Source organism: Oryctolagus cuniculus, chromosome 16 (genome assembly GCF_964237555.1).
Source record: "Oryctolagus cuniculus chromosome 16, mOryCun1.1, whole genome shotgun sequence".
Taxonomy (NCBI): domain Eukaryota; kingdom Metazoa; phylum Chordata; class Mammalia; order Lagomorpha; family Leporidae; genus Oryctolagus; species Oryctolagus cuniculus.
The window spans coordinates 49,991,041-50,012,141 of NC_091447.1; the positions used below are offsets into that span (position 1 = coordinate 49,991,041).

At 42.9% G+C, this 21,101-nt stretch overlaps 1 protein-coding gene across 4 annotated transcripts in view; it reads left to right on the top strand.

The window, feature by feature from the left end:
• The window catches only part of SEMA3D (semaphorin 3D), a 283,059-nt gene that overhangs the window by 153,830 nt on the left and 108,128 nt on the right, over positions 1-21,101 (top strand). For all 4 annotated transcript variants that reach the window (XM_017344335.3, XM_008261803.4, XM_002713842.5 and 1 more), the window contains 5 exons: positions 9,622-9,844; positions 11,821-11,909; positions 14,119-14,160; positions 17,057-17,214; positions 20,592-20,656. In XM_017344335.3, the coding sequence (XP_017199824.1) occupies positions 9,622-9,844; positions 11,821-11,909; positions 14,119-14,160; positions 17,057-17,214; positions 20,592-20,656 (577 nt within the window). The remainder of the gene's footprint in view (positions 1-9,621; positions 9,845-11,820; positions 11,910-14,118; positions 14,161-17,056; positions 17,215-20,591; positions 20,657-21,101) is intronic.

Below are 21,101 nucleotides of genomic sequence, written 5' to 3' on the forward strand. Positions count from 1 at the left end.
TGCTCCTTCCTGAGAGGGCCATGGATGCCACTCAAGGCTACAGAGAATTCACACTTGACACGACTCTCCTTGTAAGTGCAGACTTCCTGCAGAACAGGAAAACACAGATGTCAGTGAGGCATTATTTTCATAAATGAGAAAAACATCAAATGACGCTAACCACATTGTTCTCTGCCACTGTCACTCAGAACAAGGGGTTTAGAGTGCAGAAATTTTCTCAAAAAGTTCAAAATGATTTAGTGACTAGTAGGCACCCCCAAAGAAATGCTTAACTTAAAAAAAAAAAAGTCCTGGAAAAGAAAAGCAGGATCAGAACTGGGGAAGGGCCATTTGAGTTATCCCTGTATTATTTCCAAAGACCCATATTTCTCATAGTATTCCTCTGCTTCTTTGGATGTGTAAGGAAACACCCTCGGAAGCCAAGCTTGAGAATGAGCCTTGTAAGCACGTTGTCACCCACGGCCTGTACTGGGCTCCAGAGTGCCAGCAGGAGGAAGCCGCCCGAAAACTCTGACCAGACATACTACGTCCATAGACTTCAGAGAAGTTTAAAATATGCTAATCACTATAACAGTTGTCCTTTTATATTTCTTTTTTTTTAATTTTTTTTTTTAATTTTTGACAGGCAGAGTGGACAGTGAGAGAGAGAGACAGAGAGAAAGGTCTTCCTTTGCCGTTGGTTCACCCCCCAGTGGCCACTGCAGCCGGCGCACCACGCTGATCCGAAGCCAGGAGCCAGGTGCTTCTCTTGGTCTCCCATGCAGGTGCAGGGCCCCAGCACTTGGGCCATCCTCCACTGCACTCCCGGGCCACAGCAGAGAGCTGGCCTGGAAGAGGGGCAACCGGGACAGAATCCGGCGCCCCAACTGGGACTAGAACCCGGTGTGCTGGCGCCGCAGGCGGAGGATTAGCCTATTGAGCCCGGCGCTGGCCAACAGTTGTCCTTTTACGCTACAGTTTTGGTGAACAAGACAGGAGTTTCTACTGAATTAAACATGATATCCATGTTGTTTCTAGATGAGGAGGAACCACTTAAGTCAGTATAAATTTATTTGTAAAAGACTAGTAATTTTGAGTATTAAATAAAAGTATTTATAAATAATTTTATTGACTGACTTATCCATCTGGTTCTCTCTGAAAATAGAGACAACCTTTGCCATCAGCAGTTTGGCAAGTTGCATCTAGAATGCTACAGTAGCCAAAACTCATGAATTATTTCTAGGTAATGACTTAATGGCAAAATTTGAAAAGGTCTAAAATCACACACAGATGTCTAATCTCTTTACCTCATTACTTTTTTGATAATGGTTAAGTGACATTTTATTTTTTATTTGCATACTATGCTAATAGTCTGCTTTTCTGCATTAAATATTTGGGATGCTGACATTGAAGTTAGGGACATCATATATCTGATATGAAAATCTGTTAGGCAAATATGCTTTTCAAAAGTGAGCTTTACATTTTAAATAACTTCACGGTCATAAAGTCATCAAAATTATGTTTCACACTGTATCAAGTAACTACACTTGTAAAATATGAGAATGTAAGAAGTGGAATGGATGATAGAGCCCACATCATTTACCCTCATTTTATAGGAAAGGACACTGGTGCCCAGAGTAATTTAACAGCTTTCCGAGCATCACATGGCCAGAAGCAGCAGACTGAAAAGATGTTAGAGGTTTCTCATCAGACTTCGCTCCCTATTCTTTAATATTCACCTGATTAATATACCGCTGAATGTCCTACCTAAAATTAACTGCATCCATTTTTAAAATTTTATTTGAAGGGGAGAGAGAGAGAGAGAGAGAGGGAGGAAAAGACAATGAGAGAGGTCTTCCATCCTATTGTTCACTCCCCAAATGGAGACAATGGCTGGGGCTGGACCAGGCCCAAACCAGGAGCTTCCTCAAGGTTTCCCACCACATGGGTGCAGGAGCCCAGAGCCCTTGGGACATCCTCCACTGTTTTCCCAGGCACATTAGCAGGGAGCTGGATAAGAAGTGGGGCAGCCAGGACTCAAATCAGCACCCACATGTCATGCCGGCATTGCAGGTGGCAGTTTAACCCATTATGCCACAACGCAGGCCCTGACTGCATCCATTTTTTTACATTATCTCCTGGTATTCTGTCTTATCTATAATTTGTTTATTTGAGAGACAGACAAGAAAGAGAAATAGCTCCCATCTACTCGCTGTTTTTACACCCCAGATGCCTACAATGGCTCGGATTGGGTGGGGCAAATGCAAAGAGCAGGAAATTCAGTCCAGGTCTCCCATATGGGTGGCAGGGAACCAATTACTAGAACCATTGCTGTTGCATTAGCAGGAAGCTGAAATGGGATGTAGGGCTGGGACTCACCCCAGGCTCTGCAGTCTGGACCTCTGACCTGCTAGGCCAAATACCCACTTCTCTCCGCTCGTGTGTGACTGTGTTTAAGTTCCTCTTGAGCAACACAGCTACGATTCTGCCCGTGTTCTTTCCCCTAGCTCAGTAGTTCTTGTTGGAAGTGAGCACGCGTCGGGGTCCAGACACTCTGAGAAGCACTTCCGTGTTATCTCACTGCCCTCCGAAAGCCGCAGCATGCTTCAGGTGTCATTCATACAGTTTTAGGGATGAGCAAAAGCCCAGTGAGAGTACAGGCATGTTCATGGTCTCAGAATTGATAATGCCTTAAATCCAGATTATGTTTAGATCTACCTAAGTCCAAATACAAAGCCACATTGTTTCACCTTCAAAGTAAAAACAAGCAAGCAAATCAACAATAAAAGCAGCCAAATAGAAACAGGTATTGAACCGAGGCACCCCACTGTGGGACCAGGGCATCTCAGCTGGTATCAGGGATTTGACCATTCGTTGCAAAAGTGGTAATGAGCTTTTAAGCCTTATCACCCTTGTCATATCTGTTATTACAATTCAGGGGGACATATCTTACTTCAATAAAACCATTGCTGAATAATTTTCTTTCTATGCAATGGTTAGGCCACTTACCTAATACCCTTTTTTACTTATATTAAAAATTTGAGACGTTGATGTTGTAAATCAGCTCTCCTTTTGTGGTTATTAAGATACAATTCTGGCCAGCGCCGCGGCTCACTAGGCTAATCCTCCGCCTTGCGGCGCCAGCACACCGGGTTCTAGTCCCGGTCGGGGCGCTGGATTCTGTCCCGGTTGCCCCTCTTCCAGGCCAGCTCTCTGCTGTGGCCCGGGAGTGCAGTGGAGGATGGCCCAAGTACTTGGGCCCTGCACCCCATGGGAGACCAGGATAAGTACCTGGCTCCTGGCTTCGGATCAGCGCGGTGTGCCGGCCGCAGCGTGCCGGCCGTGGCAGCCATTGGAGGGTGAACCAACGGCAAAGGAAGACCTTTCTCTCTGTTTCTCTCTCTCACTGTCCACTCTGCCTGTCAAAAAAAAAAAAAAAAAAATTCTAAGTTGTCCTCTAGTAGCTACATCTGCTGACCTTATCACTCAGTTAAAACACAATGGGCCTGGTGGCATGCCGTGCCCTTGTTTACGTTCTTGGTTTGGACAGAGTGCTGCACTTCCTTTACACAAAAGTCAGACCTAAACTCCTGGCCTGACTTGACGTCACTACCCTATAGTTAGCCTGGAAATTGAAGGGTGCCCAAGGATGCATTTAAAGAATTCTTTCCCTCCAAGTGATTCTTCTGCCCTCTGGTGTCCACGTGGAATGTCGGAACAACACATTTTCTGCAGGTCACCTGTTTCAGTTGTTACTGACGCCAGGTCTTGGTAATAGGAAGTCCTAAGTGAAATGAGATACGGAAGAATCCATCACAGTGACAGGTCACAGTCAGAGGTGAACAGGAAACTGAGTCAGGTTGGAAAAGACCAGGCTACTCAGAAGCTGGGAGACCTGTAACGGTGGGAGATTTTAATATTTGATATAGGGTTTATTGGCTTACTATTGTTTTTAACATGTAGTAATAATCTGTAGTTTTGTTCTCTGTTGACAAAGAGTTTTTAAGGTTTATGCACAAATGTAAAGTACTAGTCCTTACTCAAAAGTGACTTCTGGTTTTTACACCATTCTCTTATCAAAAAGGTCAGAAGAATACTCGTGTTTGAAGTGTAAATATTTATGAAATGTTTTTGTGTTCTTGAGTAATTTCATCACAGATGTTGACAATTTCTGATTGTGTAAAAATAACAATCCATTTTTAAATTCCATTTCCCCCAAATGGTTACTGTTTCAGGTTAAATATTTTACCTTTAAAAAAATTATTTGATAAATAGGGGGAAAGACAGAGACAGAGAGCTCCAGTCTGCCACACAGGGTTCACAGCCAGGTCAGGAGCACAGCCAAATATTGAAACAAGGCACCCCGATGTGGGACCTGGGTGTCATAACTGGGACCGTAACAGCTAGGAATCTAGATCTCTATGAAACTGAAGATATTTTCTGAAAGTCAGATCTATATATTAATCAATTATCTGTTCAACAGCCCACTACAGAAAGAGTTAAGTAATTTTTCAACCCCTACCAAATGTGAGATGTGAAACACTCCCCTCTCTGCAACATGGCAAATCTTTGAACAAGAAGCCCATCACTGTCACTCCTCACGCAGGCGTTTCTCTGGGGTAAACCAAAAGGAAAGGCTGAACTTAATTCTCTTATTGTCCCTGTTTTCTGCTCTGAGGTCAACCCCCCTCCACCTGGGTTGTGGAACGTGCTGTGTCCAACTGGCCTTGTGTCTTTGCCACCAAATTATTAGACTTTCTGACGTTGGGCCAGACGTTGAGAAATCACAACGTTCTTCTGATGCCAGATCCACCGGAAAGTTCATCTTACCAAGTGCCCCGCCTTGGGCCAGCTCTGGCTCTGAGTACACTTGTTCTAGAAAGGTCTTTTTCACTTGGCCATAGCAGAGCATCCATTCATGATTCCGAGGCACCACGAGTACACCGTGGAGGGATAGGGATAGGGATAGGATAACAGCACCTGACATTGAGAATGACTTACACGGCAGACTGCTGAGAAATTCCAACTTCTGCATTGGCTTCTGTTCACAAGAATGGGGGTTTGGGATGGATACACGTGGGACCCACGAGTTCAGAACTCTTTGGGCACCACAATTTCTCTTCCTGCTCCACCTAAACTATTTGGCTGGTACAGTGGTGTAATCCTACTGCACAGTCTTTCCATAGCGAGCTGATGGGCTCAGAGTTTCAGATCTTCATTAAGTTCATGGAGATCTAAGATTGGCAGAAGGTTGATTGCAAACCATGCCATCCCCATTAGGTAAGGATTTATATATTTATATATATATGTATATATGTATTTTCCCAAACATGGCCTCCCAAACATAGGTTTCAACTGACTAAAGAGCAATATGTCCGTCAACAATGAGTTTCCAGTGCCGCCTCTTGATTTCTGCAGTGCATGGCTGCAATAGTCTTACTAACAAAAGGACCCTGAACAACCTGGAGGTTGATGGAAGAATTGTTTTCTCCCAGTGTCCCATACCAGCCCCTCCTGTGAACCCGAGGGCTGAGGTTAACATTTTGCTGTGACTGTTGGTTTAAGTGGGGTCAGCCTACAGGATGGAACACAGGAGACTTTGGAGGGATCTCGCTGATGCCTCACTGGCTCAGACCTGTGTCTCTGGTGTGAAGAATTCAGCTTCATGTTCGCTCTAGTGTTTATTCACTGCATGGCATTTCACATGCTGCATAGCAAACGTTGACTTAGTCACCACCTCTCTAAATTGCCGAGAGCATCTCTGATGTGTTTCCTTCCAGAGCTCTAGGTCTGGGAAGGAGGAAGTGGAGGAGGCAGGACTGGAATCCCAGCATTCCGACTCCAGGTTCCAACACTGAGGACACTGGGCAGGGAGGGGGCAGATGATGAGTCGTCCCTGCCTCGGTACACACAGGCACTGCTCTGAAAAGGGGGACCCCTGACTCCCAACCCCAGTGTCCTCCCCAGCTAGCTTCTGGCCTCCCTTCCATAGGGCAGGCATTTGCTTTTATAATGGGCTTTTGCAAATCCCAGGCTGCTTGCTGTGCTCAGAACTGTTTCTGTCTTTCCTGGTATAGAAATGCCCCTGGGAGAAAGAGTATCTTAAGAAGGGAGAGGGAGGGAGGTAAAACAAGGAATTTATCTCTGTATTTGTGCTGCTGGTCTCTCTACCTCTGATATTGAATACAGGGTCTTTCCCGGCCCTTATCAGTTAAGGGCTGCCTTAGATGGATAAGCAGTGGGATCAGCTGGTACCTATTAAAATTGCATTTTTTTACACTATAAAGAAAAATCAGACTTCCTTTACATATTCCGTTTATTTTTCCCAGTTTGGGAAATGAAAGCCTTTTTCCAGTGGCTCCTCGTGCCCTGCCTCCCCTCGCATTAGTCATTGCTCTGGTTTGTTTAAAAGGAAGCTGCAACCTACAGAGAGCAGCCCCAAGAAACCCCCAACAGCTGTCTGGTGCCTTGCCAGGGGGCAAAGTTCTCTCGCTGGATAAAAACCATTTTTCTCCTCTTATCCATTGCTTCCCACTCCTCTCCTAAAGGCCCTGTGCAAACACGCAGGCCTGCCAAGCACAACACGGAGCGCCCCTGGCCCGCCGCTCCGCCAGGCGCGAGATAGGCGCCGAGCCCGGCCTTGCTGCCCTGGCCTCTGCTCCCTCACCCCGGGCTGCATCCACGTCCCTGTGGCTCTGGCGCTGTGGCTAAAGCTCCAGCAAGACACTGATGTTGGGTAGGTTGAGTGACAGCTTTGCTGATTCCCCTCCAAGTTTAAACTGAAGCTTTGTGGAAACAGTAGGCGGAGGCGGAGGTAGGTGCCCACCAGAGTGTCTTCCCTCCCAGCAGCCAACGTGGTAGAAGTTAAGCAACTGTTAGAGGACTGAGGGCAGAAACAAATGAACCTGTGTGGTTTGGGCAGGTGTATTCTTAGACAGCTGGAAATCTAGCGCCTGAACCTCCAGAGAAAATTTCACTGGATGTTAATCCCTGGGAGCACTCCCGTATCGGTAGCCTTAGCTGGGTTTTTTGGGGAGAAAAATCAATAACCGAATAGGAGCATTGGCATTAGGTATATCGCCAGTCACTTTTTAGCTCTGCGCCCTGCACAGATATAAAATATCAAAGTAAAAACCCCAGTGGCTTGAATGTACTGAAATAGCAAGATCTGGTTCCTACCGTCCTATCTCAGACCACAGGCGGTTGCTCTGCCAAATCACTTTCATTTGTGCAGGCAGAATGGAGAGGGGGACCTTCGAGATCAGGCGTGGCAACACCAGGATAAGGATCTTTGGCCAATGCTGGCAGCATGCCGGCAAGAAAGCTACCATCAGGAGTATTTCCAGAGCCCATTTAGAAACCAGGCACTGCTCTTCTTTCTTGCTTAGATTTTATCACCTTCAAACAATTTTGTCTGGGGAAAATTGCCATATTTATTCTTTGCTGAATTTTCATATCTTAGCTGTGCTCTCTTATGTCCAAATTTCTAATGATGTAAAACTTTGCCATCACACACTGAGCTTTGAAGATCATAATATTATTTCTTTGGAAATTCTGGCTACTGCATGATTACAGCTGCAAAGTCAAACAGAGTTTTTCTTCAGCTGGAGGACTCTTTCCAAAATGTAATGCAGGGGGAAAGAATCTTGCTTCTGCTTTGATTTTTAACGATAGACCAACCAGACTGAACCACAGGCATCATAAACTATAAGCCTGCTGTGAGTGGCCTTTGGCTAAGCCTCAACTATGCAGCCAGTAATTGGACAAGAGCTTTGTGTCATTTGAGCCCTGTATTCAGTTGAAGTCTCTGCTTAATCTACTTAATGTAGGGTTCCTCCCATTATCAAGTTGACAGATTCCACTTGGCTGAGGGCTTAGTGCTAGGAACAATGACTGTGAACATTATGCCAAGTGAGTACCAAGGGCTAATGTTCCAGGACGGCTCTTACCTCTAGTACAGACCTGGGACAAATACACCATAGAGGTCAAGAAAAGATAGATTTCCTGATGCAGACTTGGAAGGCTTTGTGAAAGGTAAAGTTTTCTTGAATTATTGATAGAAAATCGTTAGCTCTTTTCCTCTTTGGTGCAGCTTCTTGGATGTTCCTCCTAATTCCTCATGCGTATTATGATTTTACTGGTATAGAAGTTGGGGCCAGGTTCATATATTCTGTCCTCCTCCAGGATCTTCAGCTCCTTAAGAATGAGCCTGTTGACTGTGCTGAGAAATGTGGCCTATTCCAGAAGCTTTGACATAATTTTAATTAGCACATTGTATGAACGGCTCAGTTCAGGGGAGACTGTTTCCAACTTGTCAAAAACTAAAATTGTAGAAAGGCAGCATTCTCTCACACACTGTCCCTAATGTGACCCATTTTCTTCTCTGTGCTATATTTAATTAATTTTTTTCCTTCCAAAAGAATCCAGCAGTCCCTTAGGGATTTGAGTATGAGAGAATTGTTCTAGCTGAGGTAACTTTCTAAATTACAGAGTATTGACATAAATTAGATCTAGGATATGGAAAAGGAGATTTTTTTTCTGAGAAAAGTCAAATTATGAAATGATTCCTTTATTTTTGGGTAAAGACATCAAATTGATACTAATTTGTACTAATTTGAACTTTTAATTTTTGCCACTAGGGGGCAGGTTATGCTAACTATTGGTTTAATGGACACAGTCACATGGGAGAGCTTGAGGCAGAAGTGGAAAATGCCCTCCGGCCCTCTTCACAGACCCCCTTAGGGGAAATGCTGTTGAATTATTCATAGTAAAATCTTCACACTAGTTACAAAAACTTGCTAATTACGATTCCAGACTTACTAAGGCTCTTTTGAAAGTAATTTTTGTTACCTGTTGATTTTTTCCGTTTTATTTTTGATAAACATCGTTTCAGTTGCACTGAAATTTTAAATTTACTCAAAAGAAGTAAAAAATACTCATTTCCCATTTGTTCTCATAATTATGGATCGGGGTTTTAACAGGTTTTTTTCACATCACGTTTCATTCATTAGGAATTTCAGTTTACATTTCTTTATTAGCATTGGTAATCTTCATAAGAAACAAGAATCCTTTTTTTAAAGATTTTATTTATTGAAAAGGCAGTGTTAGAGAGTCAGAGGGAGAGACCAAGAGCGAAGTCTTCCATCCTCTGGTTCATTCCCCAAATGTTTGCAACAGCCGGAGCTGAGCCAGATCTCCCTCTGGTTCTCCCACATGGGTGCAGAGGCCCAATTACGTGGGCCATCCTCTGCTGATTTCCCAGGTGCATTGGCAGGGAGCTCAACTGGAAGAGGAGCAGCCAGGACACGAACCAGCACCCATATGGGATGGCTGTGCCGCGGACTGTGGCTTTACCCGCTGCACCACAGCGCTGGCCCAGGAAACAAGAATCATTTAAAAAGGGTTCATGTGTGAACACTAGAGGAAAAAAGTTAAGAAAAAAAAAAGATTTAGAATATTTTTGAGGGAGACAACTGTACATGAATATATTGAATGTGCATTGCGTTTGTTTATCCATACACATTCCGTATTCACCCTGCCCTCCGTCATCGGTGCTAAGCCTTACCAAGTGTTTTGGAAGTTAAGCATACATTTCTCAGACGCCTGCGTGATGTCTTTATTCCCGTCCGCTTTTCTTCACAGTGTCCAAGCAAAACCTATGACCCTCTGATTAAGTCCACCCGCGATTTCCCAGATGATGTCATCAGTTTCATCAAACGGCACCCTGTGATGTATAAGTCAGTGTACCCGGCCGCGGGTGCCCCCACCTTCAAGCGGATCAACGTGGATTACAGACTGACACAGGTGGTGGTGGACCACGTGGTTGCAGAAGACGGCCAGTACGACGTCATGTTCCTTGGGACAGGTAAGCTGGAGCTGCACTCGGCGAGCTTGCCAAGTAGGTTCTCATTGTTAAAGACCAGAGAAGCTTCCAAAATACTCATCCGTCAAAAGCAAAGTGAGTAATTAGGAGCCAATACCTTACCCGCATTTCTTAACATTGTGTGACACACATTGTTAATTGATAATGCGCACGTAGGATGCTCTCCCAGCCCGTGGGGGACTTCACAGTGTGTTTGCATGGGGCTGTGAGGGCTGCAGAGTGCCTGCCGTAGGTTCTGTGTTCAGGATGTGTTTGTGTGGTGGCCGGAGCAGGGTGAAGCAGGCTCTTTCTTTTCATACCGCACCTTGCGCTCTGCCTACAGGGACATTTGATACACTTTCCCCAAGCATCCCCTCACCTGATGTCAGAGCCATGGATGGCAAAGGCTGAGGCCAGCTTTGTAAAATCATTAGGTATTTCTTTGCCAAGACCTTTCCACGGGAACTTTTTGGAGACTATTTTTCCTGTTCTTGAACTTTGTGTATTCAGATGAATTATGTGGGTTCTCAATATTGGAGCCCATTTAATATCTTCTGTCAACTCGGTGATTGCAAGATGATTGATTCTTTATTTACCAAAAGAGAAAGTGATTACTTGATGAGTCTAAAAAATAAGAAACATTGTCGTCTGCCAGCCCCATAAGAATTCTTGTGGCCGTGAAGAGGACACGTGCCATTCAAACAGAAGTGCTGCGTCCTGGATCACATTCTTTATAGATCAAACATTTCATAAAGAAGCAGACATGATGGGGTTTTAGGAAACGGGAGTTCTCGTTGGAATAGACTTGCATGACAGAAAAGTAATTTCGGAACCGCTTAGTGTTACCGAGTGAGGTTTCTCAGGAAGCACGTGTGTGCAGACACAGTGTGCACTGCGAACACGAGTGGTCCTCCTGACTGCGCTGCAGGGCGCTCGCAAGACCCGGAGGCGCAGAGACAGCAGGTGGAGGGTCAGGGCCTGGAGGGAGTCTGCTTGATGCCCGGAGCGCGCGCCGGATCCTCCCCGTTCACCGCTGTGAGCGTCGGCCCGCCACCAGGTGGCGCTACCTAACTTTACTGAGAAAACCAAGTGATGCTTGCGGATTTTTTATTTTGACATTTGGAAATGTGTATTTAATATTTTTGAAATATCTCAGAATCCCTTAAAAAACAGAATTCAATAATCCAGACAACGTCGTGCAAACAGGATTGTTACTATATGTTACTCCAACTCCATTGTTCAGAAGTTTAAAAGATACCCGTTTTGTATGAATTGATTTCATTTTTTTTCTTTCTCTAAAATGTCTTTCTGATCTTCTTTCTTGTGGAACTGCAGTATCAGATGGCATATTTATAACAAATCTCCTAAATGTTAATTTTTGGTTTGCATTTTCAATCTTACGTTGTTTTCTGAGTTGAAATACTTTTTATTGAGCAAAACTTCCATTTTTTAGTACATTAATAATGATGTTGAAGGTAGAATTCATTCAAAGTCTGAAACATAATTTCCCTCTCGTTGATAGCTTCAGTGATTTTTTGTCTACTTTTTAACATCATTATTAAGATTGCATACATCATGTTTTTATGGTGAAATGCATATGGCAATTACTGAGTAAATATATATTACAATAAGACACACACCCAGATCATTTTAATGTATGTCAATCTTTTAATTAAGACCCAAAATTTGTTCCCCTTCTGTTATTTTAACTAGTACTTAAACTTAGGCAAATAGATCCCTTTTGTTAAGGATATGCTCCGAGTATGTGTGATTTAATATCATTTACCAATGCATGTTCTGCTAGGTAAGAGCTGTAGTGTTTTGGAAGGTGGAACTTCACTTCTTACCTGCCTTATTTAACCTGACTTAAAAGGCATTTCACGGAAAGTGACGGCAGCCATTTGCGAGTGTCTAGGATCATGCTTGCGGCTGAATCCTGATCTAGGAAGAGCAGGGTCATGGGCTGTGTGTCTTTTCAGACATTGGAACCGTCCTCAAAGTTGTCAGCATCTCCAAGGAGAAGTGGAACATGGAGGAGGTGGTGCTGGAGGAGCTGCAGGTCTTCAAGGTGAGCCGACCCGTCTGCGGGAGCCTGGCGACCCGAGTCGGCCCTCTTGTGAGGCCCGTGCGCTTTCATGCGTCATTCTTTCTCCTGGGGACCCTTTGACATTAGCTCCTTTGTTTTCCTTTTCCTTAGACACTGGAGAAAGTTTTATAAGCAGCCAAGAGCAGGACTCACCTTCTTCTGTTGAATGTCCTGAACTGAGAGCCCGTGGGATTGCCTCTCATTACTGCATTCTCTAAGCATACAGTCAGACACATTGCCACATTCAATGAAAGCCTGGGGTCTCTTTCACTACCCAGATGCTTTTCCACTTGGTAAATTTCACTTTTCAAATTTTCCCCCAGTTGAATTTGAGAAAACTGAAAGAGTATATCAACCGTGTGTCCCTCCTTTTCTGTAAAGAAATTAAGAACAAAGCAACTAGTGTTCACGATAGTGTAGCAAGTTCTATGAATACTAGATTCTTCTTGCCCATCAGAGACAGTAGAAAAACAGCTCTCCAGGTTTGGGGAATGCTTTTGACATTTCACATTAAATTTTAACTGTGCATTCAACAAAATTTAATTTAAAATTATTTCCTGAAAATAATAAAATCATATTTTTTAGACAAGCTTTAAAAACAGGCTGTTTTTTATAAGACTTTTATTGAGACAGCTTATTAAAATAGACTATTTCCCTGTAAATATCTGTTGCCTTAAAAGAAAATATAGCTCTCCACTGTGAGGGGCTCAAGATGGTGAACCCCCTGGGTACCACGGGGACCTGTCTGCCATGTGACAGAGTGGTGGGCGAGGAGTGGAGGAGAGCAAGACCTGCTACACGGTGTCCACCAAAACAAATCTTGGGTGGTTCCCAAGGGAAGGATCAATGTCAAATGCAAGTGAGTGCAAATACCAAGATTGCAGCCCCAGTAACTCACATAGGCATATCAGAACCAGTCTCCTCCTGTGGTTATCAAACTCTGGCTAAGAGTAACGGTTTAATTGCACAGTTGAGATTAAATAATGGCCATATTTTATTTTCAGTTTTGTTTTCCTTTCTTTTTTCAACAGCTTTATACAGATATAAATAATTTCCAAAAAAAACTACATATGCAAATATATATATATATATATATATACTGTCTAGAATTTTGGCAAGTTTACCTATCAGTATTTTTAAAATTCATGATTTTAAAAAGGTACTGGACACAACTCTATCGCTTAATAGTTTTCTGTTGGTGTAGAAACTGCCCACATCCCATAGTGAAATATCTAGGGTCAATTCCTGGCTCCAGCTCCTGACTCCAGCTTCCTACCACTGTGGAGCCTGGGAGGCAGAGATGCTGGCTGATTCCTGCCACCAACACAGGCGACCTGGATTGAGTTCCCAGCTCCTGGCACCAACCTCAGCCCCACGGAGCCATTACAGGCATTTGAGGAGTACACCAGCAGATGGGCTCACGCGCACGCGCGCGCGCTCTCTCTCTCTGCCTGTCAAATAAATAAAACATTTCAAATTATTTTCATGCATATATGTTCTCTAGATCTTGAAATCTGCTACTGTTCATTATTAGTAAGTTGTAGTTGGTGAGAAATGAACAAACATTAAGTGCACAGGTGATTGATAGGTGAAACATTTTCAAAAGCATCCTGTCATTTTTAGTTTAGATCTGTTGTGTTCATCCTTCTGATTTCCTCTTGCATGCATAGATTCCAAATTTCTGAATAAAACTGGTCCTTGTTCATTTCATGAAATCATGTGCCTGATACCTTGTAGTGCTCCACGAAGAATGTGGTTTTCCACAAGGAGCACTCACTGTAACTTTTCAGAACTCTGCTACTTGAACAAGTTTTTGAACCACTGGTCTAAGTCAGAGCAGAAAGAGGTAATAAATAATTACGTAGATGTTCTTGTCAACACTGCTTTGAATTATATGGAAGCAGTTAAGATAAGAAGATTTAGGAGAAGGAGATAACTTGTGAGGAACTGGGAACAATTTTCAATTCAGAGTGTTTCCTCATCCTTTAGGTAGTTTTTCTTTAAAAAGATACTTTAAAGTAACTATTTCCGTCATCTCTATTAAGGGATAAACACTACATATTTGGAGCAACTAAGACCCCTCTTTCCCCTTTATGAGAGAGCCTGGATGTTTACCTCAGTGAACTTTAGAGAATTAACAGATTGGTTCATGGAAATGCAGTCTTCATTGAGATTTTTCTTCTGTTTTCAGCACCCATCAGTCATCTTGAACATGGAGCTGTCTCTGAAGCAGGTACTTTTTATTTTTGTGTCTGAAAAATAACTACAAAATCAACAGATTGCTTGAATTAATGAAAATGCATCTAGAAGGTCCATTGAAATTAGAAGATAGGTTGTAAATAATATAAAAAAGTTAGATTATTTGTTTTTCTTTTAATTGATGAGACAGGCTGTGGTATCACACTTGACTTGGGAGAAAAGGAACTAAGTTTCATTAATTAGTAAGCTTATTCTCCCCTTCCTTTGGTTTTCAAAATTGGTCTCATTTTCCTGTCTCCTGAGCATAACTTCCCTACGATACTCAAGCGGAATGTCAGCCCTGACCTTTCAGAAGGGACTTTCATGAGGAGTTGGGAACTCGAGTGTGGACCGTGGTGGCTTACAGTCCCGCGTCAGTCCTCAGCAGCAGCCGTTCCTTCGATATCTGGCTCTTACACGCAGTCTCCTGAGGAGTAAAGTTGGAGGAACAACACCCAGTCCTAAGTTAGTTGTGAGTCTGAACAGGCTGCTGCGAGCATGGATCTTCACAGAGGTCTGGCGCAGGAGAGGCACGAGGAACATGGTAGCTAAGTATGATGTGATAATGCTTGAGAGGATTTCACATTGGTCTGTTACACTCCAGTCGTAATTTAAGAGCTTCAGTCTTGTGTTATCATTTCTGTAGCAGCTCCATGATGTAGGAAGTCATGAGTTCATCACAAAGGTGCTGATCCAATCGTCCTGATCTGTTCTGCCTGGTTTAGTGCAGGTGGCAATTAGGGCAAAGGTCAAAATAGTCTTCTTCTTTAGGTCTTTTCCATGAATTTGTGCATTCACTCGGCCACATATTTCCTGAGGACCTGCTGCGGTGCTTAGAGGCTGCAGCAAGAAATGGATGACAGAGCGGTTTCTCTCCAGAAGATCCATATTAAAATCATATTATTCTCTTTATTGTACTGAAAATGGAGCATGCTAACAATGCATAACAATAACAGAAAAAGACAGAGGAGGAGACAGAGAGACAAGCAGACTGAAAGGGAGCCAGGAGGAACAGGAGACGGCGAAGAAACATACGCCTTCAGCCAAGAATGTAGTTGAGCAGATGCACTATAAAGGGGTTGGGATGGAGGAGCACACCTTAGGTAGCAGGACAGACGGCAACACGGGTGTGCAGAGTGAGAGACCATAGCCTGTTCTAGCGCGCTGTGTACAACAGAGCTGGGGTTTTGTTTGTGTTCAAGCAGAAGGAAGACTAGAAATGAATCTGGAGAAGGAAGGCCAGAGCAAGACTCCCGTGTGTCTTTCTGTGTCCTCTTGAGAAATCCAACAATTTAGTGTAAGCACAATGGAAACCACCAAAGATTTCAAGTTCAGAAAGATGAGTCGGCTGTGGGTGGCAGCAGGAAGATGGATGGGGTCCCGAGGTCAGGGTTGGGGTTTCTGAGAAACCAGGCTGGAGTCGAAGCGGAAACAGTTAGGACACTTAGAAGTGATCCAGGGAAAGAGATGATAAGGGCCAAAGCAAAGGCAGCGGCCTTGCAGGGGAGGGGAGGAAACAGATTAGCCAGTTCTGTGTCGGGAATGGAAAGACACGGGGCAGACTGAGTACAAGCAGAGAAGAATCAAAAGCAAGGAGCAGCTGTCTGTCTAGAGGAGTGGAGGCTGACAGGGAGGGGGAGTTAGGAGAATCCTTATGTTTCTAAGGTGCCTCTGGGTCTTTGTGCAACACAGAACAAAAGAGGGAAACCCAACATTTAATGTAAAAAAAGGATTCACCGAAGAGACAGATATTTTAGGCAGAAACACAGAGGGAGAACAAGAGAAAGTGCAGTTTCGAGGAGGGTTTAGTGATTAGCCAGTGTGTATATAATTTAAATAAAACAAAAACCAAACAGCATTCATTTTATTTAGCAACTAGGAAGTCTTAATGGACAATTGAAATGGGTAGTAAAGGTATAAGACAAACTTCTGTAAGTTGAGTAAATATATGGAGGGTTTTCAAAAATTTCATGAAAAATTCGTATAAAAATAATGCATGAGTTTCAGAAATTTCCACAGCAAAAGAAACGTCCTTTACATCAATTTTCCATCCACTTTGTAATGTATTCCTGTTTGTTGCTATGCCAATATCTATTTCTATGGTATTTTTCCTTTGTTTAAAGTGTATATGGTCTACTGGAGTTGATTGTGAATTCCTTTAAAGGCAAAACTACGCTTATTCACTTGTGTTAACACTGCCCTCCACCACCAGTGCCACAGACCCTCAAGGGAATGCATGGTGGACTAGTACATTAATTTCACGAGTTATTTTCGAGGAGCGATTTTGTTTGCTGGATTTTTCCATATCCTTCAGCCTTTTGCTTGTAAAATGACATTTCTCAAGCCTACTTAATGCTTTCTGCGTAGTAATGCCTGATACTTTCTGTCCCACTGATAATTCGTATTCTTTCAGGGATCAGTGCTTCATTAGCAGGTTAAACTGTTAATTGAAACCAGAAGGAAGTTTTTAAAATGTCTTTGGAGTCTTCTCTCATGTAAGGAGGCGTGGCAGAGGGAGACCATCAGTTTTGCCTACAGGATCTGTGCACAATATAGTCTAACAAATCTTCATTCTCTGCTATTGAGTAAGAATTTGACAGCTAAATTCCTCAGACTAGCAGCTGGTCTTTGACCTTCTTAAATTACGGCCATGCTTACTCCAGCTTGCTAGGATGCTGTCCATTTCAGTATCCCCCCCCCCCCCCCCAAGCACCATCCTCCTAGGGGTAGAAGAGACTGACTTGCTCTTCAGTGCATTATTCAGTAAGAGTTGACCATGGCCGGGGGCCTGGAGAAAGAGATTTACATCTGGTGTGTGGCGTTCAAGACAGGAAGTCCCTGAGACCAGCCTGAAGGATGTTTCTAATGCATTGGCATTGTCTGGTTTGCAGCAACAGCTGTACGTCGGTTCCCGCGATGGGTTTGTTCAGCTCTCCCTGCACAGGTGCGACACATACGGGAAAGCTTGTGCAGAGTGCTGTCTAGCCAGAGACCCCTACTGTGCCTGGGACGGAAGTGCCTGCTCCCGATACGCACCCACTTCTAAAAGGTAATGCCTCCCACGGGTGCTTTGTAGCACAGCTTATGAGAAAGCTCATTACAGTTACAGTGTTGTTTTATAGTTTCACACTTAATTTTTTTTGCTTATTTGAGCGGGGTACGGGTGCAGCAATTCTGTGTGCTGGTTCACTCCCTCGGTGCTTGCCATGGCTGGAGCTGGGACGATGCTGAAGCCAGGAGCTGAGAACTCAATCCAGATCTCCCATGTGGGTGGTAGGAGCCCAATTACTTGAGCCGTCGCTGCCGCCGCTTCTCTGGGTCTGCATCAGCAGAGAGCTGGAGTCAGGAGCCAGAACCAGGAATGAAACCCAAGCACTCCAGTGTGGCGAGCACATGGCATCCTGCTATCTCACCTCCTAGGCCAAATGCTTTCCTCTAACACTAAATTATTTTAACTTTTATTTAATAAATATAAATTTCCAAAGTACAACTTTTGGTTTATAGCAGCTTTTTCCCCCCATAACCTCCCTCCCACCCACAACCCTCCCATCTCCCTCTCCCTCTCCCATCCCATTCATCTCAAGATTCATTTTCAATTATCTTTATATAAAAATCAATTTAGTATATTTTAAGTAAAGATTTCAACAGTTTTCACCCACACAGAAACACAAAATTTAAAGTACTGTTTGAGTACTAGTTATACCGTTAATTTACATAGTACAACACATTAAGGACAGAGATCCTATATGGGGAGTAAGTGCACAGTGACTCCTGTTGCTGATTTAACAAATTGACACTCTTGTTTATGGCGTCAGTAATCACTGGAGGCTCTTGTCATGAGTTGCCAAGGCTATGGAAGCCTCTTGAGTTCGCCAGCTCCAATCTTATTAAGACAAGGCCATAGTCAAAGTGGGAAGTTCTCTCCTCCCTTCAGAGAAAGGTACCTCCTTCCTTGATTGCCTGTTCTTTCCGCTGAGATCTCACTCACAGAGATCTTTCAATTACAGAGTTTTTTTTTTGTTTTTTGTTTTTTTTTTTTTTTTGCCAGAGTGTCTTGGCTTTCCATGCCTGAAATACTCTTTTTAGTCAGATCCGAATGCTTTAAGGGCTGATTCTGAGGCCAGAGTGCTGTTTAGGGCTTTTGCCATTCTATGAGTCTGCCGTGACACTAAATTTTGAAGGAAGATAAAATATTCTGAAATGGAGAATTTTAAGAAATTCTGATAAGCTGTTTATATTATATTATTTCATTTATGGCAAACACCATGAAAATTGGTTTTTATTCACTCTGTCTTCTATATTCCCTCTTCCTATTTCTTAATACTTATATGCTCATATATCTACTGTTTTGTAATTAACTTAGGAATATAAAATGATCCTCAGAAAGTTCATGGGAAGTGAATATTTTGAAAAAACTATTTGTGAATTTAAACATTTTTACACCAAAATGAACTCATTTTAAATTCCTTTTTTCAATGACTTTTTTTAAGATTTATTTATTTATTTGGAAGGCAGAGTTACACAGAGTGAAAAGGAGAGGCGGGGGAGGAGAGAGAGAGAGAGAGAGAGAGAGAGAGAGAGAGAGAGAGAGAGATTTTCCATCCACTGTTTCATTCCCCAACTGGCCACAATGGCCGGAGCTGCACCGATCCGAAGCCAGGAGCCAGGAGCTTATTCTAGGTCTCCCATGTGGGTACAGGGACCCAAGCACTTGGGCCATCTTCTTCTGTTTTCCCAGGCCATAGCAGAGAGCTGAATCAGAAGTGGAGCAGCCAGGACACAAAACTGGCACCCATATGGGAGACGGCTTTACCCGCTTTGCCACAGCACCAGCCCTGACAGTTAGAATCTAAAAGTAAAATATCACCAACATTTTCTTTTAATTGTTGCCCAAGAGTAGACTCATCAGTGTGAGTTTTGTGGGAATACTTTAAAATTTTTTTTATTTATTTCCTTGAAAGCCAGAGTTACAGAGAGAGAAAGAGAGGCAGAAAGAGAGAGGGATATTTCCATCTACTGGTTCACTCCTCAAATGGCCTCAATGGCCAGGGATGGGCCAGGTTGGAACCAGGAGCTTCATCCAGGTCTCCCACCTGGGAGATGTAGGAGCCTAAGCATTTGGGACATTTGCTGCTTCCTCAGGTCCATTAGCAGGAACCTGGATCAGAAGTGGAGCACCCTGGACTCCAGCTGGAGCCCATATGGGAAGCCAGCACTGCAGGCAGTGGCTTAACCTGCTATGCCACAGTACTGGCTCCAGAATGCTTTTCTAGAAGCTAAAAAACAAGAGTGCTCATTAGAGTCTAATCCACCTTCAGTATGATGAATTGACCCTGTTGCATAAGAAGCCAAGGTTAAAAAAAAAATCATTCTTGGCCATATTTACCTTATAACATCATAATCTGTTCTTCTGTTTCTCAAATTTGTGTCTGTGATCTTACAGACATGCACTGTGATGTCCCTTGCCCACATAATGTCCATGTGGGCCAAAAGATGTGCACAGTGGATGAATCTTTTGCACAGTTGTTATGCAGTTAGCATAACTTAAGGAACATGCTAGATACTGCAAAAGGTTTATTATTGTTGTGATCCCTGAATCGGCGACATAAACTAGACAAAGCAAATGAAAATACATTGTAAGACGGTAAGACATGCTTAGCCTGCATGCATCAGATTTTGTCTTTTTTTGCCCTGTAGTTAATATGCGCTCCTAAAGAAAATGTACAGCATAACACAAAGCTCTACTATTAATTATTAGTTCCTGTTACTACCACTGCTGCTGCCACTACCAGCAAAGGCAATACAAGCTACAGGCAACCCCCCTCCCCCGTCATCTGCCATCCATGCTGAATCGAACACGTCTTTCTATGACAGTGCTTCAAAATACCCATGGAAAATGGAATTAGAAGATGAGTTTGTTTTGGTGCAAACATCTCAAAAATACATGCATTGTTTTTTCATGATACGCATTTCCATGACCTTCCTGAAGAGTCTGCATTACTTCAGTCAGTGTTTAACTTTTCACTTAGTCAAATCTATGCCGTAATCTTTACATGATAAAGTGCTCCATATATATGCATATTTTCCAGCTCACTAAAGTTCTTCCGATATTATTATTTTCCCAACAACTGACTAGAGGGTGTAGGACAGGTTCTCCCCATTTTAATGTATATATAATGTGTGTTATGTTTTTATTCAGCCTGTTCTGCTGACTAATTTCCCAAATCAGAGAAAAAGAAAATAATAGTAATTAAGTAATATTCAGGTGTTTAATGTTCAATCATTTGGAATATTGATCTGAATTTAAATTAAGCAATGAGACAAGCATACTTTAGTATTTGCCACTGATATTGGTGTTAGATGAAACCTTTCTATATCATGATTTTCATGCTAGAAATTCTAATCAGTTCAATCCCCTTTCTGTAGGCGAGCTAGACGCCAAGATGTGAAGTATGGGGACCCAATCACCCAGTGTTGGGATATAGAAGACAGTAAGTATAGCTTTAACGTGCTTTTTCTCACATTTAAAATGTTTAGCCTGGTCTTTGTGTGACTTTTTATTATGTGACTTGAAACATCTATTCTATAGCAAGATTTCATTTTGTGTAATGTGTATATTCTGGAAATGCAACGGGAAACTTTATAAATCAACCCCTTGTCTGCATGCCTAAGTGAATAACCCTTTGTTATATCGTGATTTGTTTCATATGTCTTTTAAAATTCCTATACCATAGCTTTTGTTTCTTTTTACGGCCTTATCCATCCTTGTAAAGTTTAAAATCTGCTATTAGAGATAAAGTAGAATATAGCCAAAAACATTTGGACATTTAGAGTAAACTCAAAGAGACCTCCCAGAAAATTCTGATAAACGTGTAGGTACGTGTTAGACAGAAGTTTTAGGTGGCCTGTACTTTGTTTGTATTCACTTATTAATTC